The sequence below is a fragment of the Sander vitreus genome, chromosome 7 (genome assembly GCF_031162955.1).
Source record: "Sander vitreus isolate 19-12246 chromosome 7, sanVit1, whole genome shotgun sequence".
Classification (NCBI taxonomy): Eukaryota; Metazoa; Chordata; class Actinopteri; order Perciformes; family Percidae; genus Sander; species Sander vitreus.
The window spans coordinates 14858361-14882377 of NC_135861.1; the positions used below are offsets into that span (position 1 = coordinate 14858361).

At 42.8% G+C, this 24017-nt stretch overlaps 1 protein-coding gene across 3 annotated transcripts in view; it reads right to left on the reverse strand.

Annotated features, from left to right (window-relative positions):
• The window catches only part of rerea (arginine-glutamic acid dipeptide (RE) repeats a), a 133174-nt gene that overhangs the window by 54550 nt on the left and 54607 nt on the right, over positions 1-24017 (reverse strand). For all 3 annotated transcript variants that reach the window (XM_078254810.1, XM_078254811.1, XM_078254809.1), the window contains one exon: positions 19349-19419. In XM_078254810.1, coding sequence (XP_078110936.1) covers positions 19349-19419 — 71 coding nt within the window. The remainder of the gene's footprint in view (positions 1-19348; positions 19420-24017) is intronic.

Sequence of the window (24017 nt, forward strand, 5' to 3'; positions counted from 1 at the left end):
TAAACTGGACAGACAGCATTGCAGACGGCCTTGAAAAGCTCATATCACTGTGAGCTCAACCAGTTGTGATTGTATTGTTTTATCTGGCCACTGCTTCTGAAGATATCCATCTCTCTGTCTCGCTCTTCCCTCTATATCTGCGTCTGAAGGTGACCTTGCCTGTCTGTTAGTGTCTGGTGATGACACTGGCCCTATCAGTAATACATCATGTAAGCTGTGTATCAGCCAGATGCCGCACTAGCCATGCAGTGGGTGGTCTGTTAGGCACGCTTGCTTTGTACACTATGCAAATAATCACATGCAAATGACCTACCCATATGCGTGACAATATATCAGTGTGGGTGCAAATGCAGTAGGCTATCAGATGTGTTGTGTGTTAAACAAAAGACTTAAAGAAGTTACAGGTCTTTCACCATATGCAGTTACAGCTCACAAAATCAAAAGGTTCATTGCAGTAACTGTAGTCTGAATGCTTGGGTAGAATGTGATTATAACACATGTGCACAGATATTCTCACACAGAGAGAGAGAGAAGCTTTGAGCAGCCTCCCACTGTGCTGCAACAAGAGATGTATTGTAGACAACACAGCTGCAATAACAAGGCTGGCCCAGTGCTAGAAGGAGTTGTACTGCATGACTCTCAGTCTAGACCAGCAATAACAGCCGCCATATTGTAACATGATTATGGATGGAGTTTCTGAGTGTCAGAAAGACACATTTCAGTCCATTAAAACCTCTTTGATTCAACCTGAAATAAATTTTAGTCACAGTGAAACAGATTTTACATTTTGTTTCCTTAATTCAATCACTATAAAGTATAACCCCAATCTGGTTTTAGTTGGGAAGTCTAAAAACGGAGCACGTCTGTGTGATAGTATCAGTGATTGAATTTTTTATATATTTCTCCTACGCAATTAACTCACCACTAGAGGTTTTACATTTTCCAGTGCATAAAGACCAAGGGATGTCACAACTGTCAAGTGGGTATATAGTATAAAAGACAGAATGAGCTAATGAGGCAAAATAAAATGTAAATTAAGAAAATAATTTGAATTAAAAAAACAAAACAAAAAAACAATGCAAGCAAACCACTGTGTTTTTAATTATATAACAGATTAATGTTCTGAAACTAATAATGAGTGCTGTAAGAGCAACATAAAAGGTTTGGAAAGGTATAGACGATTGAATTTATTAAGGAAGAAACACCATGCACAACCGCCAACTCCAAGTGGAAAAATACACCTTTAGGCACTTTTACACACACACCTTACACATTCTGCCGAGACTTTAAGAACCTGCTGATATCCTCCGTAATGTAATATGATGCATTATATTTTTGCATTTCATTATTATTTCACAGGATGAAGGTAGCAGAGTTTGTTTTGTTTAGGACAGTCAGCTGACAAAATATTGGATAAATGGGTGACTTTCTATGAATAACTGAAAACATCATGTCCTGATTTTTAATCCCTGCTAATAAAACTGCAATGTCTCTGCTGCTAACTTCCGAAACACAATGTAACACAGTAAAATACACATGGTTAAGGAAACAATAGTTCACTAATGCAGAACATGGGGGAAAAGATTGTAATCATGATGAGCATAGTGTGTCAAACACATTGGTTATCGGTCACACACTCACACGCACAGATAGAGCGACCACCGAGAGAGAGAGAGCAAGACAAAGAGGTTGAACAACACACCAGTAGCTCTACTCTCTGCAACCGAGGCACATCAAAGCCTTCTCTGCCCATTTATCTGTGTGTGTGCCTGTAAATCAAAAGGCATACTTTGAACATGCGAGCGCACACACGCACGCACACACTCAAATACACGCACACACACACACACTCAAATATATACACACACACACACACTCAAATATACACACACACACGTGCACGTGCACGCGCACGCACACACACACACACACACACACACACACACACACAGCATTTGCTTTGTGCAGCAGCATCCAGGGCTGGATAGGGGAGGTAAAGGATTTTGCTGTAGATGGGGGAATTACTTCCTACTCACTCTGTCAGGGAGGAGAGGGGGATGACTGTTTACCCGCAGTGAGTGAGAGAAGAAAAAAGAAAGACAGAAAAGACAGAGAGGTCAGTGCTGTGTCTCAGACAGTGCTTTGTTTTCTGCAAGTCACCTTTTGCTTCACTTTCACCCCTCACTTGCCCCTGCCAACATCATTGAAAGGTGACACACACATCCACCTATCTCTTTAAAAATGGCTGTAAGGTGTAGTAGGTAAGAGGCAGGTCAATGTAATTAGTTTTAACAGCATGTTCAGGGCAGGATACTATATACACAGGAACAGTGAAATAAATGCACAAACACATTCAGAAACCCACTGAGAGGAAAACCAAGGAACACGCACATGCACACACACGCACGCACGCACACACACACACACACACACACACACACACACACACACACACACACACACAATCCCAGTGTGACCATATGGTTTGGCGGGAACTTCCTACCCACCGCAGAGGAAGTGTCCAGTTCAGTTGTCCGCCATCACATCCTGTCTCCCAGCTCTAAACAGCAATGCAAAGTCTGCTCGGCACAGCCCAGTCACGGCTTTTAAGTTAAATTAAGCAGAAAGGAGACATAGTTCACCATACCATGCAATCAGCATCACCATGAGAACTGGTATCGCAAACGCAACCTCAAACGACAAAGCAGTGGCGGGATAAACAGAAAGCTTTATGTACCATAGCTTGTGTGTGAATCTAGTCCCCTTTCAGCCTGTTTTGTTGGCAGATTATCGCTTTCCTCCTCTACTGTGCCGATTTCATTGACATCCACCTGTCCTTGGGTGGAGGGTGATTAGGTGTTCTTACAGTTGGCCCTTTGTAACAGAGTGGATGCTTGTAATAGATTGTGTGTGGAGAGTGATGTAAAAGGCTGATGATGGAATGATCCAGCTGACATTGAGTAACAGTCTGTGGAATACAATAAGGCGGGGTTATTGATGACTCTTTTAAACAGCCAGTATCATTGCCATGGCAGCCCATACATTATCACCGTGCAGCCACGCCCCGTCACCATCCTGGACCAATGGGCAGGCAGCTGCCGAGCAAACAATAACCAGCAGTGTAGGAATGGTTGAGGGAGAGAGGAGAATGCTAAATGTGCCACTTCATCTGGTGATTGACACAAAGCCTCTTGTTTACCAGCACCACAGAGATTTGCATCATTTTACCATTGCCCCTCCCTCTCTCTCATTTCAGTTCTTCTCCTCTGCGTCCCCTGCTTCATTCCCACAATCCTCCCCGTTTGTGGCGGTGCTGCATGAAGTGGATATTACCCCACCCTGCTGCTATGATATTGATCAGCCTCCTCCCTCCCTCTCCTCCTTTCTCCTCTCTTCACAGCCCACTGCATTGATTCCACCTCTCCCTCTGAGCCCGCCAGCTAGGAGTGATTACACACGCTGCTCTCTCACACACACACACACACACACACACACCTTTGGTAAGGATTATGGGATGTGTAGCCTTTCTTTACTTTAAAGGCTATAAAGCTCAGCGGCTGATGCACCAGCCCTGTGAAAACACTGCTTCTTTTTATTCAAGGCAACCAATGACTGCAAGCTTAGCATGATATATTACCATAATAAACATCTGTTGTTATAGCATGTTAGCATAGCACATCGGCAGGCTGGCATACAGCCGGCTTTGCTCTGGTGGTTTTTGTCAGGCTGGTGCTAAAGATGGCTGTGGTAGGGCTTGACAGGTGGGTTCCAGACATCTTGTGATTCTATGCAGAACCACACAGAGCTGATACACACTCCTTATATGGGCCTGCGCTCACAAGCAATACACTAGCAACTAGCCCACTAAAGTCAGAGCAGTTAAATGAAACAGCACACAGTGGGTGTCAGCGCTACAAAAGAGCCAAAATCAGCTGTGTACAGAGGTAGGAAATCTGTGAATTGGGAATTAAAAAAAACATCTCCTAGGTGGGTGGAAAGCTACACAGCCTAAGTGCATTTCCACACCAAAACCTGAGCTTGGCTAAGCTTGGCTAAACTGTTCCAGCAGCAGGAGCCACTGGCTCATCTGCATACACTTGCACATTAATAAGTTAAATACCTACCGTCTCCTGTTCACCAGATAGCATCTCTGCTAACAATAGCTGGTGGAGTGCTAAAAGTTTCGGATGGGGAGTCCTAGCTGATGATGAGCTAACGAGGGCAGTGTAGGCTGATGTCGCAAGAACAACCACTTATCACTGGTTAACCTCTCTCTGGTAGCAGCAACAATCCAGCAGAGAGTCTACAGCAGCAGGCCAGAGATCCCACATATGATACACACCCTCACTGCCATTTGTCATTTAAATGGCATTTTAGCCATTTAACAGTTTGCACCTAATTATGGCCAGTTGCTGCTGTGTCCTGAGTTAAGCAGGAGTCTCAAACAGCCATCCACACAACAGCAGGGCTGTTAAATCTACTCTCTTAAGGATAACTAATACCTCTGCCTTTAGGCTTAATGCTGAGGTGGGATGGATGTTAGTGTGATAAAGGGGCTTTACAGCATGTGAAATGTTAACAGACCAAACATAGACCCCATTCCCACCTGGTATAAATATCTGACCTGAGTGATCCGATCACACAAGCAGACAGCAGTACAGGTGTGAATGCACCCAGGACACATTGAGATCCGATCACTCAGACCACATTCGGAGGTGGTTTAGGCCACATGTGAGCACATTGTTAAAGCAGCATGTATGCGTACATGTCCTAGGACACATTAAAGCCTGTTTTACAGTTCTGCGGAGGCTCCATGCCGAGCTTTCGCCGTAGTCTACGTAAGTGGCCTGATGTTTATACTTGTGCGCTGGTGTGTGCGTCGAGCCGGCGTGTGTGTGTGTGGGGAGTGGGTGATGGAGCGAGGGAGAAGTGAGAGAGTGACAGCAATTAGCTTTGGATCGAGTACCGACTCTAGAGTCATAGTGAGAGAAACAAAGTGTCTCCCCTGTCTGACCAAGGTGGGAAATCTGTAGCAGGAAAAGTTAACTCTCTTCTTGATTTCATGTTGTTTATGGAGAAGGAGAACCAGGAAATGAGTCGGGGGAAATGCAACGCTACCAAGCAACGGCCGAGCGACGTGCATCCCTGCGACGTGTAGTTACATTTTTCGAGAGGTGCACGTCAGGCTACGGCGTAGGGTCCAGTGCAGAGGGGTCTGCGGGGGTACACCGTCGATTCTACGCACAACCATAAAACGGCCTTAAGGACCGCCTACTCAACAGTGAGCAGAACTAAGTACTTATTTAAAGTGTTTCTCATGTCACAGAAACCACTGAGAGTGAATTGTGTATTTTGAATGCTATCATCATACTGTTGGTGATATGTTGCTGTTCCTGTGCTGCCTGCTCTTATATCCCTGGCTATCTGGAGCTCTGTGCCCCAAGGTCGTCTGGAAAAGGCAGCTGCCGGTATGCAATAACTTTATTTTTAGTTTCATGAAACAAAATTCACGAATATGTAGGATATTACCACAGACAGTGTTCTTAAGTCACAACTTCTCCTTTTGCTATTTAGAAGGTTTAATTTCCGATTAATTCTTCACAATAAGTCCCCCTTTATTTAGTTATTTAAAAGCTTTTATTATGAAGCAGCAGAATCAGTAAATATCTTTATCAGCAGTAACTAAATAAAAGAACCAACAAACATAAGCGAACATGACTTTTTTAAACCTCTTGTCTCCTGCCTGACACGCTTTTTCAAATCGGTCATTGCACATTTATTATGTATAATATATGTGAGAGTAACACACTAGAGGATGGATACCCGACTCGATGCCTTCCTACAGTTGCCTAATAAAAGCGGGCTTTCCACATAAACAAACATACATGTGTCATTAGTATGTCATTAGTACCAGAACCGGTATGTGCCTGTTTATTAGCATATAGAGTGGGGAAGTGAGATCCGATTGCAAGTGGTCACTCAACACGCATTTGGAGACACATTCTACTGCCAGGTGTAAACACACTTAGAGCTGTCCGCTTGCAATCAGATCACTCAGATCGGATCTCAATATGGTGGAAATGCGGCCAATGACTGGGGGGCAAGGACAGTTAGTGTTATAAATAGTAGTAATCAATATTCTCCCTCTGTACCTTTCACTGTTTTAATTAGTACTTGTATTGCACTGCAACCTAAACTCTTAGACAGGCTCAAAGTGACTTTATTTCAGTTGTGATCTGAAAAACAGAAACTTACCTACATGAAACTTTCAATTAGCAGCTTCAAATAAGCTAAAGCAGTGCTTTGACAAATAAATAACATTATGTCGCATTATCACTCAGTGTAAGCCCATATAAAAAAACTCTAATGATCCATTGAGGCATCTTTAGAGATGGTGTTTTGGGCCAAAAAGGTACTCCAAGAGACAGTCAGCCATCTGTTAACAGCAAGCTCCATCAGTCCCCTACAGGTCCTGTCACAAGTCTACAGCTAGAGGAGTGTAAGCACAGGTTCTACTGCGGCATACACGCTGAAGAAATGGGAAGTGCGTTTTGTGTAAATGTGTGCATCTTGGCTCTGCAGGGTGGAGAGGACAAGAGGTCATTGTCTATACAAGGAGCACACAGAGGGGGGTCTCGATCACCTTCAACAGCCCTCCACTTGCTGATGGAGAAAGCCTTTCACATCCATCCGCCAACTCCATTACCCACTCCAACAGGGCTGCACATTAAATCATTCCATTTCACCTGGAGAAGCGAGGGTGAAGGTAGGAGACAGAGAGGTGGGAGGAAGACGGGAGTTGTTTTTTTCCCCCCACTGTCCTTTCTAGCTGGTGTGTGAACCGATTTGGACATGCCCACGTGCTGGGTCACCATCGGTAATGGGCCCAAATCAGACCCCCATCCCACAATGCCTATAGGCACAAGATTTATCACAAGGACCAGACAGTAGAGGAGAGGAAGAAAGGAGAAGTCAAAGAGAAATAATGTGGAAGAAGGTGATGAATGCCGTAAGAAATGAAAAGAGCAAATGATGGGAGCCTATTAAGAGTTATTCTCAAATGGGGAGGGCATTATGGCGATCTATAAATGGGCTGTTAAGCTCAATAGCCCAAGGTTAGCTTGTCGTGATGCTGCAGTGAAAGTCTATATAGCTGACTGTTAGTCCTAGCGTAAACATGCAGCCAGTAGCATCTGGATAGAAATTTTTTTTATTTAAAATGCTCTGATTATTTCAATTAGCTCCAGAGCGAGTAAGAAGAGGAAATGAAGCAGAATGTCAGACAAAGCTCCAAACACAGATTGCCTTGCATGGCAGCAGCTTGCCTTAACAACTGTATAGGGTAAGAGTAGAAGCCATTGGATAAAAGACATGGGGATTTGACAACTGTACAAAAAAGGGACTTAGGGGAGGTCTGCATTTTCTTAATCATTTCATTAAGATAGTGCTCAGGCTAATTTAACAGTAGGCTTAATAACGCAGACTTTCCTCCCTCTGCTCTGTGCACAAGTGTTAACTGCCTGCTGGAACAAAGGTGGCTGTGTTCACAAACACAACACTGCCAAACTGTTAAGTACATTCCTATAAAGAGAAGAACAAAGAGTGTTTGAGCGTGGCGGGAGCAGAAATGAATACAGCTACTGTGGGGATAGCACAGCTCAGCCCTTTGATGCCAGGAAATGTCTTTACCATCGCGGATAGGGTTTATGCTGCTTCATAGCGTACTGTTTAAGGATTGAGGCAACAATAAAATCAAATGGTAGTAGCGTGAAATCTCACTAGAGCTGATGTTCGGGAGAGAAATGGGGCTGAGAGGGAGGAGATAGGGGAGTTGAGGTATGTGCTGCGAAACAACAGACGATTATAGGAGATGGTAGAGAATTTTGAGGTTTGAACTGGAAGGTTTTGTGGTAAGCACAACAGAGGACTTGAAGGTTACAAACCGCAAGATTAATGAAGTGTGCAATGTTTTTGTGTGTGGTTGCAAGTCACAAAAATGCACAAACACCTATGTGCAGAATAAATTAAGTGTGTATGCATGTGTGGTGAAGCATCTCCAAGCCCTCGCAGATGTGGTTCCCTCAGCCCATGTGATCCATTGGCGGTGACACACAGGCAAACACAATTTAGACTTGCCCATCAAAGCACATGTAACACCACTCACTGCCACTGCGGGCGGAAATATAATGCACAAAAAACATACAATTCTTCTTCGGTGTCCCAGGAAAGACCAGTCTAAATTTGTCATTAATGCAAATCTGAAAAACCTGTTTATTCCCTTCTTTCTTATATACTACCATATATACTGATCTTTGTGTGCTTATCGAAGGTTAGGCTGTGCTAAATTAATCTCTGGGGTTATCAGTGCATTTCATGGTTCAGAGTATTTTACAAATCCACAAAACAATCCTCATTTGACAGTAAAAGCTTGAGTTGTGAGCCCTTCAAGTTCTGTTCGTTGCATATGGAGCTTCTTTGTTCTTTGGTTTCTAGATTTAAGAGATGGTTTTCTTGTTCACATACTGACTGGACAGTTGTGCTTAGAGCAATTGCATATCAGAGCTCTTAAACAGAGTGATATTCCCCTTTCATGATCGAAACATGAGCATATGTGAGCCAGTTGCGTTGCATTAAATCAACAAGCATTCAAAGATGGAGAATAAATAAAGCTAGCAGTGAGTCAAGCTATAGCACATGTACAAAATGTCAGAGGGTCGGTATGAGATTGCAGTGCTGCTGCAGGGGAGATGGCAGCCTGTGGTGATGTTGCTGTTGTTTTAAGGGCTGTAAGGCAGCGGACTCCAAGGTACAAAGTGTCAACATTCCTCATTCCTCAAAGCATCCCTGAAATTTCCTTCTCTCGTGTCTGCTCCTCTTTCTGACCAATGCCCTTGCCCTTCTTCCCTCCTTCCTTCCTCCCTTTGCTCTCTCTACTGGTGAGAGTTAATTTGCACCATGTGTTCTTTAACGGAAAAAAAGGGGGGGAAATAGGGTCCTAGTCGAAGCGTGTGAACCCGATACCACTGTAAATCTCCACTTCCACAGTGTTATCCTCTCGCCCCTCCTCCTCATCCACTCCTGTTCTCTCTCATTCTTTTTTTTATTGGCATGTCACACATTGGACAAGCTGGAAATTACACTGAGCTGAGCACTAGTGGTGAAGCACGCCAGATACCCACTTAAGCTGAGAGAGCGGAGAAAAGTGGAGGGTGGAAAGGAGAAAAATAGGGGACAGGAGAAAAGTGGAAATGTAAAGTGGGAGAGGACGAGGAGGTGCGGTGAAATTAGCCATCCACTTTCAGAGCAGAGGCCAATCCAATTAAAGCTTGACCAATCCACGCAAATGTGTTTAGTGTCTGGTTACTACACTCAGCACTGCGATTCTCCTCTAAATACAATACTTGCAGATACTACCTGAGATACAAAACAGCTGAAAATGATGAGAGAAGTAATAATTAAGGGAGTCATCTGCAATTCTATGGTATCTACAGTGGAAACCATCCAGCCCCAGAGATTGTTAGACACCGTGAACATTAGCCTACTTCAAAGGAGCCTTCGCCCTCTAATTTAGCATGCAACCCCCTATGAAGAAGTCAACTGTTTTCATTTGAAAGGAAGACCAGGTCAGGTAATTAAACAGCCCCTGCCATTATTTTCATATACAATTGCAGGGCTGGGAGTCCTGTAGGTTTTGAGAGCTTCAAATCTACCTGTCTTTCTTGAAGTCTTAGTTACATTTGTTTTCCCACTTTCTTATCAAAGCTAGTGCCAAAGAAGATACCACTGTCTGTTTGCTCTTCTGCTTTAAGATAAAAATGTAGTGCTCCATGCTGAAGCGCAGTGAATTTGCTTCAGATGTGAGTGAAGACATTTTCTCTTGTGATGTGCCAGGGAAAAAAAAGAAAAGTGTGTACGGAGCCGCTGAATATTTAAACAACTCAGTAACAAGTAGATAAATTAGCACTTGGATATATATATGCAAGGCCCAAATATCATCTGTCACTGAAAAATTACTTAACAAATTTGCATGCATCTGTGTGGTTGTGAGAGAGAAGCAGCCAAGCCGGTGAAAGTAAACTCAACTAATGAAACTCCAAGGAGGAAGGGTAGGCAAAAGGCTTCTCTGCTGAATAATTTAGCAGTGGTGGGTCATAGAGGTGGCTATTGATTGAGCTTTTAAAAGAGTCTTATGAAAATGCTATGGCCGCTAGCATGGCCCTTCAGCCCGACCAACCCCCACTGTCCAGAGGCTGCACCCTCTCCATCTGGGAAGGTAATCACCACTCATAAAAACACACACAAAACCCCATTTTGATTTCAGTCTGTCTCCACTTCCCTCCCCTCCCATCTTCTATCCTAGAGAAAGAGATCCTCCTATTGGCTGAACAACTAGTTTCCATAGCAGCATTTAGCTAATGCACAGGGAGAGCAGCGAGGGTGAGAGAGAAAAAGTGTTATCTGTCCAAAAAGATGAAAAGAGGGGGATATGAGGGAGAATAAAAGCAAGGAGCAAGGGGGAGGGTTGGGTAGGTTTGCTTTTATACCCACGAGCAGAGCTGAATACAGCCTCCCGTACTGGCCGAGTCTGAACTATGTTGTTATCTCAACCTTGCCATTTGTAATGCTTTTTTATTCATCGCTGTGCTCTTGTGGACAATCAATTTCACCTGCCTCCCCAAAGGGAGACAGAGCTGTGTACGCATCTGAGCGATATGTGCCTGTCTACATCTGATTTGAGAAATGCACCGAGCTTGCAAACTGACACCAGAGAAGGACTAGCACTTGTCAGTCTTGCAGATTGTGTCCGCTTAAGAACACACTTGCATAATAACAGCAGCTGCTGCAGCTAGTGACCCCAACACCTCAGCTAAATGACCTAAGGTTACCACAAAGAACGGCATTAATAGCTTTACCTCAGTGAAATTTCAAGTGTGCACAGACAGCAAAGGAGGGAGGGAATGGGAGGGGGTGCATACCTCCTCATAGAGGAGCATTAATCAACACGGTCATAATGGGGAAAGTCACCTGATACTGCTAAAGCAGCAGTAAAAAATCCTTTGCTCACAGGGTCTAGTCACAGCCAAATGTGAGGGGAGGAGAGGGAGGGGGCTATTTATCAAACAAATGGAGGTAATATGAACATGATTTGGTTTGTTCAGGTTGAAAAAATGATTCCACTTCATGTGCTAACCTGCTCCAGCCGACCACAGTAAGGAAGTATTAATATCAGCAACAATTTCTGGTCTGTTTTCCTTTTGCAAGTAAGTGACAATGAACGGCCATTCAGGGTTTAGTAGCTGCTGTGGTTCTATTGCTTAAAGGCTGCTACTCAATAGGGAACATTACAGACAGAATGCTTCAATCAAACAGCTTGCAGCAGGCTCGGCTGGCCGGCCATGTCTATAGACGCCTAGATGCCCTTGTCAAAGCTGCTTTCTCACAGAAAGCAGACACTTAAGACAGCCCCACACACAATTGTGAAAGGCTGCATCTCCACATGTTCATGTCTGTAAAATGTACCAGCTCGCTTGAAGCAGCTGAGTGGACCGTGGAATGAAAGGAAGAGCTGAGGATCACTCGCACTTGCACACACACACAAAATTGCCCCTAATGAGGGTAGCGCCCCTCTCTCAAGAGATGGCAGCGGCTGCTGCTCTACTCGATAAATATTAACAAGAAGTGCGACTGATGGCGGTGCTCACTGATCCATAATTGCATTTCAAAATGTTTGATGGGGGTGGGTGGTCGTGAAGGGAGCAATAGGAAGATAAAAAGAGGGAACTCAGCCTTCTAGGCAATGACAAGAGACAAGTGATGCCTGTCTAGTCAACCTTCAACTATCATCTAAATGGCTTAGCACGACTCAGACTTTTTGGTAAAAAAGTAAAAATTTGTATGACGTTACTCCTTCTATTGACTCAACCATAGAAATACAATTTTATTTCTATGGACTCACCGCTGCATGCATCCCAGAGCACTGATGCTGCAGCTTTACATAAAAGGAGAAATCTAAAGGAAGGATCAGAAGGATGGCAGAAAACTCCACTTAATAATGCCACATTGTACATTAAGTGATATTTTTTGCATGGATCTGAATATGCGCAAACAAGCTAGCCACAAGATAATTAGCCAGCGGATCTCATTGTTAAGCTAATTCTCAGCACTTTGGATTCCATTAGGACTGTACTCAGCGTCCACGGAAAATCGAATAACTGCTTGGGTTAAGCATCCGTATTTATGCACATATATTTGCATCTTTATCAATTTTTTTTTAAATTATGGGCTTTGAATAGGTGGCATTTTCCAAGGCTGTATGATAAGCACCAGCTAAAACCATCAGGAAACAGTTGTGGGAGATACAATTAACATATGGTGTGTGTATGTGTGTAGTCGAGGTGTACACGTTGTTTACATGACAACTGGGAGAGCTATGCTGTTATATCCATCCAACACAAACATGCATTTGAATACACATGTAACCACACATGGATACAGTGAATATGACCTGGTTACAGACCAAGAACTATGGATTATGTTCATAAGTAATAAATGCATTTTTATAAGGTGATCATATCCAGTGTAACATGTTTATAAAATAATTTGAACTGTATGGGATTTTAATCTTGCGCCATTGTTTTAAGTCTGGATGGTATTTAAAACACTTCACTGAAGAAGTAGCTAGATAAATTACTGCAGGGTAAATTTGGAGTTTTGTGCATGATTAAAACATAACTGCATATTCTTTTAGAGTCGTAGAAATAATTGTGACATGTTGCAATGTTCAGTGAAAATGTAGAAAACTATAAATTGCCTTTTTTAAATCATTCATTTTTATTTTCTATCTGCTAATTAAGCAATTTGGCTTTCCCATCAATTGTTTCAATAAGTTTTAAAACATAAATGAGGCGATATATCTTTTCACAAACACCAGAAAAGTTCACCCGTCACAAGGAGAGAACGTATCAAACTTTCTAAATGTAGCTAAGTTTACATGGCTAGGTGAGCATCTGAAAATCACAAATGCTATCAACAGATATAATAATCTAGATATAATAATTAGGGCTGTCAAAATAATTAATTTCGATTAATTAATCTGAGAAAAAATAACGCGTTAAAAAAATTAATGCAGATTAATCCATTCCATATTGACGTTTGCATACAGACGAAAATCTGGTGCCACTGATATGTCTGCGCTTCTCTCTGATGCTCTGAAACAGACGTTACAGGAAACACAAACCCCGCTGCACGTGACGCTAGTTAACACAATCCTCAACAGCAGCTAACGTTAGCCTACCGCTAGCTAGTAGCTGGATTAAACACGGTTACAATGCTGACAGCTAACGCTAAACAGTGTAAAGTTTGACTGTGTTTTACTGTAGAGGATTCAACACCGGTATGTAACAATCTGCAGCTGCCGTCGGAAAAACAACACAGACGGTGCGTTCAATGAAACTGGTAAACTACAGCCTCGTGGTGCATTTGAAGTTATTGTAAATGTCCTTTTCCCATCTGGTTGTTGTTTTTGTCGTTCAACAGCAATTTACTAGTGAAATAAGTTATTGTTATTGTTATACATTATTATTAAATCATTTAATTTTGACCATATGGCCTCAGCAATAAACAAGCCGTTCTTTGATGTCACCAACTGTTTAGTACCCTTTTTTTTTACTTTCTTAAAAAGTATCGGTTCAGGCACCGTTAATTATGTATGCGATTAATTTCGATTAATTAATCACAGAGTATGTAATTAATTAGATTACATTTTTTAATCGATTGACAGCCCTAATAATAATATATAATAAAATATAAAAATCTAACATTTTAATATCAGTCGAAATTCATTTTTTAACAGATAAATGCAGAGCTGACACTAATTTTGAAAGATAAATTCATACCATTCCTGCTTCATTTGACAGTTCCCAGCTAAGAGAGAATAGATATGAGTGAAGGGTGATATGACAAAATAAATTGGCAAAAATCACAGTTAGCTGGGATATACTAGCAATATGAGTGATCAGGATGTTTCTTAGCATCAGTTCAAACAATTTACCATGTGTAACCTTACTGATTAGACGTCCAGGGGTCACGCGACCCCACATGAACAATTCTTGCATGTGAGATGTAAGGCCAAATGCTAATCAATAGGAGCTAAGGTTTATGGGCAATTTATTTTTTATTTCCAACAGCACACCTTTAGTTTGAACACATCTCATCAATTAGATCGACGCACGTCAATAACTTTCAATTACACACATGTGTACAATGTACATGTGTGGGCCTGTTATTTGACAGTGCTGGAAAGCACGCACACGCACACACGCACACACACACAGAGTACTGGTCATTTGACAAAAACAATCCCTCATCCTTGTAAACTGATCAGGCCTGCAACATATGAGCTGGATTCCTGGCACGATAATTGCATTGTACATGGCATCTAATTAAAGACTAATAGGAGGGAAATCCAGGAGGAGAGTTAGGTGTGTGTGTGTGCACGTGTGCGTGCGTGCTTGCGTGTCTGCATGTGGGTGTTGGCGTACTGGGCTCCTCAATCCAGCATGTGTTCCCCGGAGGGAGAAACACTGCAATCACTCCATTAGCGAAAGAGGGAGGGAGACATGGATGCAGGGAGTAAGAGAGAGGGATGTGGGGGAGGGAGGGAGGGAGGACAGAACACAGCTGACTTGGCCAATAACAGCAAATGAGGTTAGATATAAGCAGAGAGGGAGGGTGGGGGGGGTCAATGAGCGCCGAGGACATGGACACAATGACTAGAACATGGGATAGGAGGAGCAAGGGAGGGAGGTGAGTGACAGCAGATAGAGGAGTGGGGATGAGGGGGGAATAAAGTGTAAAAACAGATGACAGAGTGAGAGGGAGAGAAATAGAGACAGATACACAATCAATGTAGGAAAAGCAGGATGGATTGGTGAAGCCAGGGTCAATGGGCAGATATGGCTGCAGATTATTCAGGGCTCAGTCACCGTCAGATGGCTTATTGTCTCAGGTTCTCCTCTCACAACAGCACGCAACTCACAGAGTGTGATTGTGTAGTGTTGAACCAGATATACATGTACACAAACTGCATGACCATGATATAACATAAAAGATAAACACACACACACACACACACAAAGCTACGGTTGGCCAGCTCACTGCATTACGCTCATCAGTAATCATCATGGCACCGGGTGTAAACTGAAACTAGCCCTACTGGGAAAACACACTGTGTTTGTTGACCTAACTACACATCTTAGTACTTTATTATTATACTTTATTAACTAGTTTTGTGTGCATTTGTAGTGCAAATTCACATTTTATGTTAATATATTTCTCTTGTAGTGCCATTGTTTTACTTCTAAAGGTTTGTAAATCATGTTTACTTTTGTTATTTTTTTCCCTCTTTTCTAATAATCTTTACATGGGCATGGAAAAAAAACTGATAATTGACCGGCTGCATTTCGATGTCTTGCTTCTACTCCTGATTTTGTTTAATACCTCTAACGGTTAAAATGGCCTCCTACTGGTCACCTCTGTATCTGGGCAGATATTTTAGGAGGAAGGCAGGAAATGGAAATCTATATGGCCGGAACGATATGTCACAGAGGTTACAGAGGGCGCCACAGATGCCACTGTTGAGTAAACAAAGTAGGGAAATTGATGTGCAAATGTTCAAAATGGATTTCTTATGTATATGTTATTGCTGAATGACTGTGCTGTTGCGCTCATACATGCAACAAGACTAGTCTCAGAATCAGAGTGTGAGAAAGAAAGATATAGCGACACACGGAGAAGTGGGCTTTAATCCTTGCTCTTCCCCACGCAGGAGAGATTGATGGCTGCATTCGTATTTCTACACACCACTAATTGGATTCACAGGTCATTAGATAAAGTACACGAGTGAGACTGTTACCGCCTAAAGACTGAGTGAGGAGAGAGAGACAGGAAAAGGGAAGGGTAATATTGACGAGGTTGTTTGGTTCAGGACCAATGAAATTTCATCCCCCTGTGCCGTGCCTCCAAAGCCCTGTTCCCCCACACAGAGGGGGGTTAATCGATAATTTGTGCAGCAAGAAAAAGTGGGGGTCGTAGACAGAAGGACGCGAGAGTAGGAAATATATAGAAGGAGTTGACGTCTAATGCATGGTTTACTTCCATATTGCCTGTTGTCTCTCCTTTTCAATATATTGTGGCAAGAGAAGGAAATGAGATTACACTGACCATTATGTCCCACTAAAGAGCAGGAGGAGTGGATGGACTTTTTTTTTTTCTCTGTCTCCCAGTTTCGAGAGCAGGGTGATGGGGTAGATTTTAGGTTGGTCAGCTAAATGGTACTTTATACCAACATGCGCAATTACAACCTACATCAGCTATCATCCTAAAAGAGGATTTTGTGCTGGTCTAGTAAATAGAGATTATGAGTTTTCAATGTAGCTAGAATAGTCATAGTAACAATCATTTGTGATTTGTAGCCCAGCGACAAAGTGAGCTCATTGAAAAGCGCTGTACTTGTTTAGAGAACCAGCGGGGCTTGTTGTTTTAACATAGGGGGACACGGGTACAGTCTGCTCAAACACATACAGGCATGCAGATGGCTGTTCATTAATTACAGATAGATGGGGGGAGGGAGCAACAGAGAGCGAGAGACACAGAGAGAGAGAGCGCGAGCGAGAGAGAGAGAGAGAGAGAGCGCGAGCGCGAGCGCGAGAGAGAGAGAGAGAGAGAGAGAGAGAGAGAGGTCAGCTAATGGAGCCAGTATTCTCTCTCCCTCCCTGGACAATTATCTCTGTCTGCCCAGACCTCTTCTGGCACTCTTAATCAAGGTGCAAGTGTGCAGGTTTTTGTGAGAGTGTGTGTATGCACATGCATGTGCAGAAGGAGGGGTTCCTGCCGTCCTCAGCACTCTCTAGCAGCAATCAGATTAAAGCCCTGCTGCTGTGGGGCCTGGCTGTCTTCCCCTCTGCAAGGCCCCCAGCTCACCTTAAAACCCCTTCTACACACAACAACCGCCCTTTACACACAAAAGTATTCAAACATAAAACTAAAGTGCCAAACACACCTACCTCAAATGCATATACATGCACACACACATATACATATACATATACACACACACACACACACACACACACTAGTCTACCTTTTTTTATAAAGTGGTGTGTGTGGCCTGAGCTGACCTCCCATCATCACCCTGGCTGTTAGCAGCCATTACTTTGGCCCCCTGGGGTCTGGCCCGCCCCTCACCGAGTCCTCTGCACTCTGTTTAGACAACTGATCTGTGAAAAGACAGGCAATGCTCGCCCCAGCAGGGTTAGATGCTGCTTTATTTGGCAACATAGACCCATCAATTACATATTCTAGTAGTCATTGCACATTAAAGATCAGGCACATTACTGCAAACCTGCACCAAAATGTTTTCCTCTCTCCAGTTAAGGCAGTTAGAATTTCATGAACTTTGACCAGCAAATTTACTCAGCCAAAAGAAACACTTGTTTGGTTGCACTGACCTTTGAGAAAAATCCCACATGTAGCCAACCATTTCTCAACATGTAAAATAAGGCTGCACGATTAATCCAATCTCAATGTCACTCCGTGCGATTACATAACTGCAAAAATTGTGTGATTTGACTAAACAAATAGGTGTACTGTGTGCGCGACACTGTCTCCACGTTGTAACACCCTTCACTTTACCGACAGTATTAACAGATGAAGCCACCATGTCTTAAGAAGCGTGGTGTTCTCTGTTAACTCACTTTACATTCTCTTTACTGTCTCTTTTTCCTCACACAGCCGCTATGCTAACTCCGACACCGCTCAACGGCGCTCTCCTCGCTTAGGCACTGACGTCACTCATCAGCACCTGCCGTTCTCGCTCACACCAATGATTTATGGTTCTGTGTGGACTCTACGTTGAATCTGCCCTCTGAATTATGCTACCCCATGGATGTATTAAGCGCTTCTGTCGTAACAACGTTCACAAAAGATGACCAGTGGCCAGTCAGTCTGTTGAGGCAGTAGCGCGTGTCGCCTGAGGTCACGTGAGAGGGGTTCAGAGCATGCAGACTTTAAGAAGAGGTTGTACAAAGTATATTTTGTAACTTAATCACTAGTGTTATTATATTACACCCACCTTGAATGTCATCGTTTATAAGGTCATACAAAATGTATTAATTTAATAAGAATTTGTATTTTGTTATTCATTTTCTAAAATATTCAGGTTTCTGAAAAAGAATTGCACATTTTTGTTTATATATTTCTTCTTTTGCTCGTTTAACTTTGTTTCGTTTAGTTTTAATCTCATGATACTATTATATCGCAATTGCAGCATGGTAAATCGCAATCGCAATATGACCTTTTCTCCAAATCGTGCAGCCCTAATGTAAAATGGTAAATGAACTGCATTTGTATAAGGCTTTTTTAGTTTACCAACCACTCACAACACACCCAGTTTGATAATACAGCACTTTATACAAGATTATATATTTATAAAAAAAAGGATAATCTGAATGGCTTGCAGGAAGCTGTGAGACATTCATGAATTCTAAAGCTGTTCAGTATGTCAATAGAGTCAACTACAGTTGAGCAAACTATCTAATCGCATTTCTTAAACCATAAGGTTACATCCTTTTTCATCAACATGAACAAAGACAAATCTGTCAGGATAGGGCAAATGCAACTTCCCCTTTAGGAAACATAGAACATGCAGTGTGGGAAAATCAATTTGTGTGTGTGTGTGTGTGTGTGTGTGTGTGTGATGCATTTTAGGTGTCCTATTGCAGAGAAAACAAGCGCCACTTCACTAAACTGACTGACTCAGCCATTCTCAGAAGCAAATTAAAAACTAATTTCTTTCTTTATTCAGCAAAGAGGCAATTTGGCCACATTAGGTTGTAAAAAAAAAAAATCAATTGAAAACTGGTGACGGCCTCCTTCATTAAATCAATTAAGTGCATCGACAAACATCTTTATTTCCATTACAAGCCTTATTACACTTGCCAGTGGATCGCAAAGGTGGTTAATATTCAAGCCTGATTCTCAAGAGGGATTTTTATTTTACCACATGACCCTTCAAAAACAAACCTCAGGATACAAACGGATTATAAATCGTATTTTAATGTGATTTGTATTCAGTTCTCATCAGACCACCACAGTGTTAAAAAAAAAAAAAAAAAAAAATGCATCCTATATTTCCTAATTATGGCGCACACTGACATTTTTGCTCACCAGGAACAACAGTGGTTTGTTTTACAGCTTGCGACACGCGATGGGTGGGCAGATTAGTGCTGAACCCCAGGCCAGTGTGAGGACACGGGGACATAAAACAGGACGGACAGGAAAATGTACTCACCAGCTTGAAATCCTGAATGCTACAAATGAAGTAGGGAGTGTTGGGCCGCCGGCTTTCAATGTACACACAATCTGCAAGTGAGAAAAAAGAAGAGAAAGTGAGTTTGAAAGAAGATGTTCACACTTCCTAAAGCTTTCATGTTTTTATGCAGACAGACTGAGTAATATATTATGTTGGGTGCCGTTACCTCTGCTGAAAAGACATTTTTCTCCTTGAGTCAAATTCAATTGGAATGCGAGTAATAGGATTAAGGACTTTTGGAGTGCTACAAGGTCGCCTTTCCAAAGCAAACATTACGTCCAAGGGGAATTATGTTATTGTTCCACTCCATTTATACACCAGTGAGTAATACTGGCTTTAACCCCATTCCACCACCGAGTCATCACTGTAACACGTTCCTACAAAATGACAACGTCTGTCATTGCACCTCTATATGTCCAGTTCACTTTGGTTTAGCTTAGGAAATTCCCCTTCTGTCCTCTCTTGTTTTAAAATGTTGCCAAATTGCATAACCCTCATAAAAAGCACCCCGTCACATTGTGTGTGTGTGTGAGAGGAGGTGGCCCTAGCAGGCTGTGGTGGTAAATTGAATGTGACTGGTGGTATGGTCAGGTCGTGAACTCTCATCTCCTTAACAAAAACATTCACGCTGCAGAGGACAAAAACACACAGCCATTGCTGTGGAGAAGAAAAGGAGGAGGAGGTGGGAGACGCGGCTAATGGTTACAGCTAAGCCTGGCACAGTACTTTCCAGAAACAGCCAAGGGTTAGACTTATTATAGAAAAAGAGATTTAAATCCACAAAAGGCAAATTAGCATAATAGTCTACCATTCACCTTTTGATTTTAGCAGAAACACAAAACCAGTGTAAGAGTGTGATCAGCTAATAAAAAAATAAAAAATAAAATTGGTTTAAAAATGAACGTGTAAAACACCGTTCTTACTAAAGCCACTGACACTTATTTGATTGAAAAATACATTACATATATACACTAAAAACGGACCTTCTATTCAAATGGAAACAATGCAACAAGCTATTTAACTGCTCCCAAGGTTTTGTCTACCGTTTGGAGCAACGGAGCATAGCACTCTTGCTTACATTAATGCACACACAAGGCCTTCAAGACGGGCAATATCTTGCAGCTCTGTAAGCTTTGATAAAAATAAAAAAGCCACTATATGTAAGATTTGCACTGACAACACAAACTGGTTCTAATTTCACCAAAACACATGCTGAGCTGTTCCTTGCAGAAGGACTAAGCCACACTTTCCCTAACAAAAGATGAGCGGCTAGCTTTTTTTCAGCGACTGACAGTGCCATCATCTGTTATTTATTTGTTTGTGTCAACAGAGTTATCGATCTGGCTGTGGTTTATCTTACCGCTTGCAGAGGAAAAGAGGGGTGGCAAAGATATTAAATGGCTCTGACACCCAAGATACCATTTGTAGAGGGGCTGGTGTGTACGAGTATGTCTGTGACATCATGGGCTTTGTTATTTGAGAGGCTCTGTGTGTGCGTGTGTTTGTTTGTAACCCCAGGGTGGGCTTGTTATCTGCTGTGGGCTGAATGAGCTGTTCTAAGGGGAGGGGGGTTTATCGCCCTTGCTGGCTCTGAGTGACGCATTATATATATCTCTCTCACTACTGCCCTCTTCTCGCTTTTCCCGGCTCCCTCCATTTCTTCCTCCTCTACACCATCCCTGGAAGTCATTTACAAGATAACATGAATGAAAATATCCATCAGTGCTATTGTGTGATCTGTGAGCAACACTGTGTGTGTGTGTGTGTGTGTGTGTGTGTGTGTGTGTGTGTGTGTGTGTGTGTGTGTGTGTGTGTGTCGAGAGAGAGGCAGAGAGAAGCGAGTGGAGAAAAAGCGAGCAAGATGGAGGGAGTGGGGGGAGGGCTGAGAACAAAAGAGACTAATCTGAATGAGATGACATGTTTCGGAGGAGTCAAATCGGGGGAATTAGGGTTTAGTGTGCCTTCACCTCGTCGGCACATTCATTTAGAGGGGCCAGATCTCCGTGTCTACACCCCAGAGCACACCAACAGGCATAAAGAACAGACAGCGAGAGTGAAAAAGATAGGTGGTGGAAAAAGAATGAGACAGGGATCTAGCGTACTCATTCATAGACCGTCTATTCTTCGAACGTCAGAAGCACATTTTGAATTCATCCTGGGCACTAAAAATTGACTACCTCAAGGGCATTTTTCTGAGAGCAGCTATAACGCGATTCTCAATGAATGTGAAAATTAAAACCCAGTTAATGCTTCAGACTCTGCTGTTTGAACGAAAAGGAGGCAACGGAGCTCAGGGAGGTTGGGTGGGGTGAGGGGGGCTTGTCGAAGCGGGCCACACGGTTCCTCCAGGGTCTGCCTGGCTTGTTAAACATTCCTGCCATTTTGTGCATTTAGAAGTGGGTCTCCTCGCTCAAGTGGAGAAGTGGAAAGGGGAGGGAGGAAAGGTTTCGCTGTGGTGGGGGTCTATGTGGGGGGAAGGGCAGTTTTTCAAGGGTTGAAGTGTGTGCTCGTTGGATGGATGGAGCCTTCGCTGTAGGAGGGAGAACCACAGCAGGGCCTTTGTAGTAGAATGCTCTCACTCCCTCCGCAGCCGTTAAATTTAACTTCTTCTACTCGCCTCCACCCTACAATCCACTGTCGACCGCCACACCACCCAGACAGAGAGAAAGTTCAATACTTTGACACGGGGAGATAATCATGAAGCTTCTGAGCGCAGTTCCTCAGACCCGAGCACTTCACTGAAACCTGATCCTGCCGGTCACTGTTTCTCCAATTACATTGTCACTGCTGAGTTCAAGCAACGGAGTATTCATTGTTATAACCTCATGACATACACACACACACACAGCAATTTTCTCAGCTGTAGCTCATTGTTCAGCCAGCCATTCTCTTATGGCTGCCAAGCATGTCTAATCTAAAACACACCTAGTCTTAGCAAAAGAGCTGTGTCCTACTCTCTCTGTATCAAGCAAATAAGATGCTGTTTAATTTGCTGCAGCATTTCAGCAGAGGAGAGGGGGCGTTCTTAGATAATATCAGCTTGGCGTTCTTTTACGAGCCACCAACAATGGAAAAGCCACATTGTGAACAATCATGTATGCCAATGGTTTGTAAAAAGTGATGGGGGGCGGGGGATTGGTGCTGTGGAATGAGAGGAGCTAAACACCGCAAGAATATGAGCATATTTTAGGATACAAGGCAGGCTTGTTAAATCAAGAGAAATGTTTGTTTAATTCGTGCTTGCAGGTGGTGAGTGTTAGCCATGAGGCAGGACGCACCTGCATTGTTAAAAGTGGTGCTCGGCTCAAAGTGGCAGAGCACACATGCGCAAATGCACGGACACACAGCAGAGTACAGCTATAGCAAAGCAACCCACGAGTGTACGGATCCTAAAATTAAATAGCACAAGGAATGCAATAATGGAACACAGGGGGGTGAGGGGACGAGAGGGCCAAGAGAGACAGAGAGCTTGGGAGAAAAAGGGAGACTGGTGTCATTACTGATCCAGCACCGACTGCAGACTCTGCGAGCAAGACCAGCTGATGACCAAGGCTGCCTTGTGCCACTTCCTGCTGGGCCGTCCCAGTGGGGTTGCGTAACAGACAGTGAAGGCCTGGAGGCACACGGACACTTTTCTTCTTCCCCCAATTTTCCTTCCTCTCTCCTCATCCACAAGCCCAACAACTCCCCCATTCTTCTCACTGGAAAAGCAGTGGGAAATACCTGGCAACTGATACCATCAGCTCTCTACAATAGGGCAGGCCTACAGCTGACTGAGCTCCTAGGGGAGAACAGAGGCTCTTTGACAACACCCCCTCCCATCCCTCTCGGCTAGCCCACGCTTTCTCATTTAGCAGTCGGCAGGTGGTTGGATTTCACTAAAAAGCCCTTTTCCCAGAGTCTCTAGTGTGGGGAGAGATGGGAGAGCTGAGAGGGTTTTTTAAAAATAGATCTGTTCAGTTAGCGACAGGCTACAGATTCACACTGCTATGTTTCAATATGAGATGAATCAAAGGGCTGGTCCCTTGTGTTAGCAAACTGATCGACAGCTAGCCTTTATAGTGCATGGGATGTGCTATGTTAAATAAGCTCTAGCCTAGGATGTCTTGCCTCTCTACAATAACTGATCCAACACATACTAAACCACATTATATTGGCTTCTCAAGAGGATCCGTACTGAAAACAGAATTCACGTGTTGTGTTCCTATGAAGTATAATAATAATAATAATAATAATAATAATAATATTACTTTACTCTGAATCTAATATCCATTTGATAAAAGGCACTTAAGTTGCACACAATTTTTTGGCAATGCAAATTAGGGCTGCAGCTATCGATTATTTTAGTATTATTGAGTATTCTACCGATTATTCCATCGATTAATCGGATAAGAAGTACTTTTGTTTTATTGAAGAGCAATAATATACAATGGTTTGGTTTAATTTTTGGAAAAAGCAACATTTTTATTGCCTACATTGCTTACAATATCATCTTTCAAAAAACTAAACATATTAAGTGCATTTAAGTGCCATATTACATTGTTTTTAAAGAAAACATTTTCTGGAATGCAATAACAACCTCAAACTAAGGTATGCATTAAACATACATAAACATTACCTTAAGTTGTGCAACTTAACTTTCAGAACT